The 9,700-nt window shown below is 34.6% G+C and overlaps 2 protein-coding genes across 2 annotated transcripts; both read right to left on the bottom strand.

The window, feature by feature from the left end:
- Window positions 1–262: 262 nt before the first annotated feature.
- Window positions 263–1,024, bottom strand: LOC141704433 (secreted RxLR effector protein 161-like). Its single transcript, XM_074507672.1, has one exon. The coding sequence runs from the start codon at window positions 1,022–1,024 to the stop codon at window positions 263–265; it is 762 nt and encodes a 253-aa protein (XP_074363773.1).
- A 2,246-nt stretch (window positions 1,025–3,270) lies between these two features.
- On the bottom strand, window positions 3,271–4,302 carry LOC141704432 (uncharacterized). Its single transcript, XM_074507671.1, has one exon. The coding sequence runs from the start codon at window positions 4,300–4,302 to the stop codon at window positions 3,271–3,273; it is 1,032 nt and encodes a 343-aa protein (XP_074363772.1).
- Between the last annotated feature and the right edge of the window lie 5,398 nt (window positions 4,303–9,700).

Here is a 9,700-nt window from a genome sequence, read left to right as displayed (position 1 = left end):
TACTAAAATTAATAATAATGATATTACAAAGGAAAAATGGGTAATTTTATATCTATATCTTATATTCTTATACTTTATATCATTAAGGAATTGTGCTATTAACTAGGATAATTGATCCTAATTTATCTCTCACTTATTTTGATCCTAAACTTGCGGGACACTACTATAACCAACTACAATAATCGAGACTTTTTATTCAATAACATAAACTCAAATAAATATGTGTAGATTAAGCCCAAGCCCAACATAACTCCCCTTTAATCTAAACATTCTCCAGCTTTCTGACACCAAGCAACTGACGCATCTTCTCAAACTTGGATATTGCCAATGCCTTCGTTAGGATGTCAGTTCGTTGTTCATTCGTGCGGACATGTCTTATAATTATCAATCCTTGTTCAACACAATCACGGATGAAGTGATAGCGCAAGTCAATATGCTTGCTTCGTCCATAGAAAACTGGATTACGTGCCAAGTCCACAGCTGACCTATTATCAATGTACAATGTGACAGGAGCAACCTTGATGCCCATGATATGACTCAGTACCCGCTGCAACCAAATCGCCTGGCAGGCAGCCGCCGTAGCCGCCATAAACTCAGCCTCACACGAAGAGAGTGCAACACACCGTTGTTTTTGTGACACCCAAGTAATTAAATTCTCATCAAGATAGAAAGCCATTCCTCCCGTACTCTTTCGGTCATCCATACTCCCTCCTAAGTCACTATCCGAAAAACCCGAAAGTATATAATTTCCTTGGCCTTTTGTGTAGATTAGTCCGTACTGTAGCGTTCCCTTCAGATATCGACAAATCCTTTTAACTGCGTTCATGTGCAGCTGTGTAGGCCTTTCCATAAACCTGCTAACAATCCCTATAGAATAAGCAATATCAGGTCTTGTATTCACTAGGTATCTGAGCCCGCCTATAATGCTTTTAAACTGCGTAGGATTTACAACTTCACCCGAGCTGTCAGCATGTAATTGTATCTTGTACTCCATAGGATATCTCACACTATTACATTCTGCCATGCCTGCCTATTCGAGCACCTTCTGCGCATAAGTCGACTGCCTGAGTTCAATAAACTCCTTGTCTTGAGTAACTTCCAACCCCAAATAGTAAGACAGCAGCCCTAAGTCAGACATGTCAAATTCACGATTCATTTCCCCCTTGAATTTGGCAATGTGTGACAGAGATGAGCCAGTAACTAATAAGTCTTCGACATAGACACCAACAACTAGAGAATGAGCTCCATCCTTCTGAGTATATACAGCATGCTCATATGGGCATTTAACAAAATCGAGTGTGAGAAGGTACTGGTTGAGACGAGCATACCACGCTCGAGGGGCTTGACGAAGCCCATACAAAGCCTTGGGAAGCCTATAAACTTGATGTTCGGAGCCGTTTTTGACATAGCCTTTGGGTTGTGTTACATAAACCTCCTCTTGTAAAACACCATTCAAGAAAGCAGATTTAATGTCAAGATGGTGAATCTCCCAATCATTTTTAGCTGCCAATGAAAGGAGTAAATGGACTGTTTCAAGTCGAGTAACCGGGGCAAAGCCTTCTTCATAATCGATTCCATGACGTTGAACATATCCTTTAGCCACAAGACGGGCTTTGTGTTTAGTGATAGCTCCATTTTGATCAGTCTTCAACTTGTAAACCCATTTAAGTGCTATAGGTTTATGCCCTTTTGGAAGATCCACTAGTTGCCAAGTATTGTTTTTTTCAATAGAGGCGATTTCATTATCCATTGCTGTCTTCCAGGCATCGTCCTCAACAGCCTGCTCAAAAGAAATGGGTTCATCAATACCCATTAACATAAGTTCATCTTCAGCTAATTCCACCTCAGTCGTGTGGTCATAAATATCTGCAAGTGAGCGGAGCCTTGGGGGCGGTGTTTCTGCAGTTTCATCAGAAGATGTCGTGTCTGGAGTGGTAGGTGTTGTACTGTCAGTTTTTTTCTTCGCTAGAATTCTCAGGTTCGGTGGGATCATTTTCCAGGATAAAGTGTGCACCGCTGTTAGGCGCAGATTTAATAGAGTCATCCCAATTCCAGGCTTTCTGTTCGTTGAAAAAACACATCTCTGCTGATGTGAATACTGCCAGTTATAGGATCAAACAGTCGAAATATCTTGGTTCCAGCTTCTCTGCCAAAATGAACCATTAGTCGACTTCTATCATCGAGTTTTTTTGTGTGTACAGCTGGAATCTTGACATAAGCAGTACAACCAAATACTTTGGCATAATGCAAGTTTGGTTTTGTTCCAAACCAGGCTTCATGAGGAGTAAGATTCGACATTGCTCGTGTTGGCAGCTTGTTTAAAATATAAATGGCATGAGTGACTGCCTCTCCCCAATAAGTAGCTGGCACCTGTCTTTCCTTGAGCATGCTTCATGCCATGGCAACTACTGTACGATTCCGGCGCTCTACGACACCATTTTGTTGTGGTGTGTAGGATTCCGTGTAGTGCTTAAGTATGCCATGTTCCTCACAAAAAAGGTTGAACTCTTTTGAACAAAATTCGCCTCCTCGATCGGTTCTTAAAACTTGAATACCCTGTCATTTTCAATTCTCAACAAGAACTTTAAACTTCTTGAAATAATTCAGTGCCTCATTCCTGTGTTTAAGGAAATAAACCCACATCATACGGCTGTAGTCATCAACAAGAAGCATAAAATAATTGTTCCCCCCCGGTGTGGAAGGGGATATAGGACCGCATAAATCCAAATGTATCAATTCTAGAGCAGACTTAGCAATAAAATTAGATTTATTTGGAAAAGGCTTACGTGTTTGTTTGTCATAAGGCAACTCTCACAGATTTCTTTGGGGTGAACAATGTTTGGTACACCATGAGCCATATGATTCTTTGATAACAGTTGCATTTCCTTGAAATTTACGTGTCCGAGTCTCTTATGCCACAACCATGCTTCCTCGTCACCCTTTGTTAGTAGACAATAATGTTTAGCTTCCTGAATGTGAATCTTATAGAGTCGATTTGCAGACCTTTAGACTTGCATAAGCATCCTTCCACAACTATCATAAACCCACAGCTTCTCTCCGTTCATGACAACTCTATTTCCCTCCCCCGAGAGCTGTCCTAAGCTGATGATGTTGCTTCACAAAGTAGGTATGTAGCAGACTTCGCTTAAAATTCTGGTCTCCCCATTCTTGCACAGGAATTTGATTGAACCTCTGCCCTGAATTTGGACTACTGAGCCATCACCAAATTTCACTTCCCCTTTCACAGTCCTGTCAAGCTTTTCAAATTTCTCACGACAGTCCAGTCATGTGATTACTAGCTCCATTATCAAGATACCATACGTTTTCATCTCTCTCCTTGATGTTTACTATAATCTTATCCTCGGTAATGCCAATCACATCAGGTTTGATGTTTTCGCATAAATTCATCAAGAGTGCAGGTTCTTCGTCGATTATAAATGACATATTTGCTTCCCCTCTTTGTGGCCTGTTCTTCTTAGGCTTACGACACTCATAAGCGAAGTGTCCATATGCAGCACAATTGTAACATTTCACCTGGCTTCTATCTCGAGCCATACGGTTATCCCTTGTGTGATAATCACTACCACTGCTTTGCCCAGCCTTTCCTGACTTCTTCAACCACTCTTCTCGAGTGAGAAGAAGTTTCCTGTCGTTGCCTTCTCTCTTGAGCCACTCATCCTCAGTCAAGAGTAGTTGCTGCCCCTCGTTGTTCTCCGTTTGTCCACCCAAGCGTTCCTCATGGGCTTTAAGAGAACCAATGACCTCCTCCACGGACATAGTGTCTAAGTTACCAAATTGTTCGATTGCAGACGCAATTTGGAGGAACTTAGTTGGGACAACCCTTAGTAGCTTTTTAACGACATACTCTTCAGCAATTGTCTCTCCTAACGCCCTGATTTTCGAAACCAAGCCGTTTAATTTCATACAAAAGTCATCCAACATTTCAGTGTCTTTCATCTTTAGAGACTCAAACTCTGATTTTAGGGTCTGAGCTTTAGCCTTCTTTACTTTATCCGCACCTAGGCACATTATTTTTATAGCCCCCCAAGCCTCCTTCGATGTTTTCTTTTCTGCTATCGTTAACAGCATGTCATCTGCAATCCCTTGATAGATAATGGCTAGTGCTCGCTTGTCTGTTTTTTCTTCGACTGTACCCTTTGGATCCTTTGGTTCTATTGCATCCCAAACACCGTGTGCCTGCATAAAGACTTTTATCTTGATGGCCCATGTGGTGTAGTTCGTCTTAGTTAGCATAGGATAACTCAGTCCAAATGACCCCTCCTTGTTCTTGCTAGCTTCCATTTCACTGTTTAACCACGATCGTGTTTCACAGGTGACTTGAGTGCTCTGATACTAGATGTTAGAGCAAATAAAGAAAGAGATAACACAGCTAATATTTGATTGATTACTTGTATGAAATTCTTACAATTGATGAGATCTTACAGAATAAACCAGCATTGCTACTTAAACAACTTGTAACAGAATTGTTCTATAAACTAGGATAATTGATCCTAATTTATCTCTCACTTATTTTAATCCTAAACTTGCGGCACACTACTATAACCAACTACAATAATCGAGACTTTTTATTCAATAACATAAACTCAAATAAATATGTTTAGATTAAGCCCAAGCCCAACAATATTGGTTGCAAAAGGATATGCTCAAGAGCACAAGATAGACCACCATGAGATTTTTGCACTAGTGAGATGTTGGAAACTGTTCGTTTGTTATTGGCTGTGTCAACCAAAAATAATTGGCAAGTTCATCATTTAGACGTGAAAACAATGATTACTGAGTCGCTGGAGGTGTGCGACTCAGCCAAAGGGATATGTAAAGGAGGTTAAGAACATTTAGTTTATAAGTTGATTAAGGTAATTTCACAGCTTACTAAAATCTTTTTTATCAAAACTAAAAATATAAACAAAATATGCTTAATTTTTATGAAATATTCAAATTTTACATTAATAAAACAATATTATTCTGCTACTTAAACTTGAAAAGTGAATATACTATAGTACATATCAATTATACACCAAACTTATATATAACATACATTCATAAAATTTCAAATTAATGTGACTATTTCAAACAAGTACGTCTGTGCATTTTTAAGAATTAAAACTGAAATGTACTCTCTTTGTCCCCACCCTAACATCGTCCCACCAATTTTTAACATGTATGTAAGAGTAGTTTTTTAAAAATTAAAGTGTAAATGTACTTAGCATCTCACCCAATTGTTAATGTGTTTGTGGGAGAGTGTTACGAAAAATATTTTAAGATTAATGTAAAGTATAATTATATTATTTTAGAAAAAAAATAAAAGTAGAATATTTTAAATATTTATTTAAAAAATAAAAAAATAAAAATAAATTATAGAGATATATTTTATATTTATGTTAAAGTGTGTGTCAAACACAATATCATAAACATTAACAATTGGATGGGTGAGAGGTGGGGGTGGGGGGATGGTGGTTGGGCGGTGGGTGGGGCATTTAGAGAGTAAATATTTTGACACAATTAAATATTAGTGGCCTCTTCTGCGTTTGATAAGAAAGATAAATGCATTACTACCAAATATTAAGTTACATAATTTTTAAATATTTTAAATTACTCAAATAAAGACAAAAAGAAGTTGTTGATGGTAACCTTTTTATCTCTATCTTTAATCATAATGACAAAATTGAATGCTTCTGCATGTAAATTTAAAAGTTTATGCAGATAATGTCGTCATAATTTGACTTATTATGATTTTATAATTTGACTTATATATTATGATTTTATTAAAGATTGTTCACGAACATATTTTTATAAGTATTTAGTAGGCTAAAACATTTCATTGCTACAGAGGTGAGTATAGGCTCCAGCAGATCGTTTGAAAGAGGTATATAGCTTTTAAAATTGTGTAGCTAGTTTTGTTGTTGTGAAATTATGCTTTTTTATATTTAATCTTAAGATTTTATTTTTGTGCTTCTATAATTCTCATTATTTGATAAAATTATTATCTATTGTTGTATTGAATTCTATGTTTTGTGATTTATATATGTGCATCTTAATTCTTGTGGATCATGTTGATGGTAAACTATTTATCTCTATCTTTGATTTATATATGTTTTTTAATAGTTCTTACAAATATTATTGAGAAGGATTTACATGTTAGATCCATTAATCTACCTCTTTTGTCAATGGACCTTTTGAAAGAAATGATACTTTTCATAAACCTTTTGTTTTTTTTGCAAAATTGTTACGATCTATATCATTTAACAAATTCAAAGAAGATTAGGTGAGGAAGTGTTCTTTGAATATAAATTTTAGCTTTGTAGTGTGTAAGTATATGTTTATATTTCATTCTGCCTCAAACGGATAAATGGTTGTTTAAGTTTGTTAATTAATAGGCACTTTTCGATTGTGTACGAAATTGAAATTCGATTTGTAGTTTTCTAAGTATAAGTTGCATAATACTGTTGTAGTCCCTCTCATTTTTTTACAGTTTTTACGTATTTGACACGCATTTAAGGCGATTATAATGTATAGTTTCATAATTTATTTTTGAAATTTTCCTTTTCTGTATAAAAATATGGCCATTATATTCTTATTTAGAAGATTTTTTTTTTAAATGTTGGCAACTATACTTTTATAAGAATCTTAAACTGTGTGTAGAGTTGAATATAAAAAATTGGATGGGACTTGAGGAGTAGTATAACGGAAATTGGATGGGACTGAGGGAGTAGTATAACGGTATTTAGAATAATTTTGATAGTTTATCATGACACTCACATTGTTCTGTTTTTTTTAAGTCACAGCTCAAGCCATTATTTTTTCTTCAACTTCTGTTTTGTGCCACTTTGATGAGTTACTTAGATTTTTAGGAAATTAAACAAATGGATAAGGGCAAGGCTGTTATGGAAGAACAAATGGACACCCAGGTAAGCCTTTTGTTATATATATGGAGATATAGCAGTAAAAAATTACTAAGCTTATACTTGAATTACTAATTACAATTTTAATATAAACTTAGTCTACATATAATTTTAGTGTAAGCTATTTATACTTGAATTACTAATCACAATCTTAATGTTTAGTCTACATATAATCTTAGTGTAAACAAATTAGTCTAACTATCTTATTGTCTTATTTATTAAGAGGTTTTCTCAACTTTTTGGTTGTTCCCTTTCTACCTATTAAATAAGTTACTTGTTTATCGCACTCCTTGTACATTAAAAAATAATTTTATTATAATATAAATTCGATCATCCAAACTCAAAAGTTACAATTTACAATGTTTAAACAAAACATATTACAAACCTGCTAATATCTTAACTTCTCCAATATACCATCCACACCTCTGTTTCATTAACCTGTAGTTGGCGAATACATAGTAACCTGAAATTTTTAATTTAAAAAAATGGATCAACCTAAATAAGTCCAATAATTGTGGAGAGTGTAAAATAATATTGGGTACTAGTTTTGAAACAATAACAAAATTACAACAAGTACATTACAAGCAAGTAAACACTTACTCTCCTAACAATCAACTATAGACTTGGGAAGCTCCATACTAAAAACGGACCTGACAACAAGTCCTCCGTGTCAATTTCTTGTATTTTAATTTTCATTCCATAAGTGCAAAATGTTTGTTTAAGTTTGCTAACTAATGGATATTCTTCTAGCTGTGTGTACAAAATTGAAAGACCAATATTTAGGTTTTCTATGTATAAGTTGCATAATGTAATGATGTTTTGATTAGTTTTACTAGTTTAATGGTACTCACATTGGTAATTTTTTTATTTAACAATGTTACTATTTAAGTTGTAGAAAGTCATTGTTTTTGCTTTAAACAGATGGAGAAGGGTAAAGCTGTCGTGAAAGAACAAATGGACATGCAAGTAAGCCTTTTCGTGCAAGTATGTAAATTTATATAATGATAATATGCAGTACTCTTGTAAAGTTAACATCCTGCAATTGCTTTGAGAGTTTAAGTGTACCTAAAACTCGAACAGTACCGGAGCTGGTATGGGAGCTACAGACTCCATTAATATTTTTAGGCTTATCCAATGCCAATATTACTGACACTCAAGTTCAGAGCATTTCACAGTTTCTGCAGCATCGATTTTTATAAGCATTCTGAGTTCTGACATTGCATTGTCTAAAAAAAGATGTACATCTACATGCATATATAGTACTTTAGTAACAGAATTACAAAGCATAGATTCAGAAGTGCATTGCATTGTCGAACAAACAAAACATTCATCATGCACTATTCACGTTGCACATACTTGGGATTTGGCTTAGTTGCCCGTTGAGACAATCTAAGTTGCAATATTATAATTGCAGATAATATTTATAATTATAATTTTAATCTAAGTTGCAATTGCAGGATGTTTCCACTTTAGATGGAAATTTATATAATGATAATATGCAGTACTCTTGTAAAGCATACATTTATAATTGACAATTATTTACTAACTTTATGCTTGAACTAATTACTAATCAATTTTGGCAATTATGGTATCACTCCAGGTTTTCAAATTACAAATTTATGTTTCAATTATTAGTTATCTAAGTTACAGCAGCTATGATATCACTCAAGATTTTCTCTCCTTTTTCTCTCTCTTTTCTACCTATATATTAATTGATATGTATATCTCTTCCAATTACTTTTTTAGATATTAAAAGAAAAACAAAACAATGCTCTATCATATGAAGTTGTACTGTAACATTTTCATGCTTTTATATGTGGTAGGAGTGATTACCTACACTGTACTAAGATACCTATAGAGTTACAACCTTAAATAACTTAATATCTTTATTAGAGTTGAACATGTATTGTAATGTCAGGAGGGTGATATGTCGCGAGCCTCTCTTCCACCAACATTGATCGTTCTCTCCTCGGATACCCAAAGGTTTGTTACCCTTAGGCCTTCATATGATTCCAAATTTTTATCTGAAGAAAAATGTAAGGGAATATCCAAATTAGTTCTGTCATTCTTTTTTATAATTAGTGTTACAAATTAGTTGTAGGCCCAAAGAAATGACAATAGCAGAAGTGCTATTTTTTTGCTAAATTAAGAGATGTATTAGAAAAGAGAATATACAAGGGAGATCTCCCATGCTCTATAACCAATTCTCGAGATAGAAAGCAAAACTATAAGCTGATTACATCAAAATAAGATGAGGCCTATTATATACTACTCTAGAGAACCAAGTTGAGCTGTTAAGCCTGGTTTAACATCAACTAGAATACAATCTATAGGCTTCATTGGGCCAAAAATTCCTTTGTCATGGGCTCGGCATGTTAAAAATAAATAATATATTTTTGACTATTAATATAATAGAATTGTGTGGAAGTCTCTGAAATAATCTTGATACATGTATTAGTATCTTGGTATATGTATTAGTATTTTTCTATGTTCAATGTATTGGTGTAGGTACATATAATCTCTGGATACATGTATCTTGGTCAAGTGATGTCTATTGGAGTCTAAGAGTTATCTAGATCTTTCTATGGAGTCCTATATAAAGCCTTGTACCAAGTCATTTGTAATCAAGTAATTTTTCAAGTAATACATTTCTTCTCCTAAATTGTCTTGAGTGAGTTTGAGTGAGATCCTTTCTTCCAACAAAGTGGTATCAAGAGCCAAAAATTCTACTTCTACTTGTCTTCAAAGAATGCTTGTGTGGTGTAAAGAAGAAGAAGATC

Source organism: Apium graveolens, unplaced genomic scaffold, assembly GCF_009905375.1.
Source record: "Apium graveolens cultivar Ventura unplaced genomic scaffold, ASM990537v1 ctg7827, whole genome shotgun sequence".
Taxonomy (NCBI): Eukaryota; Viridiplantae; Streptophyta; class Magnoliopsida; order Apiales; family Apiaceae; genus Apium; species Apium graveolens.
This window is presented reverse-complemented; position numbering and strand designations above follow the sequence as displayed.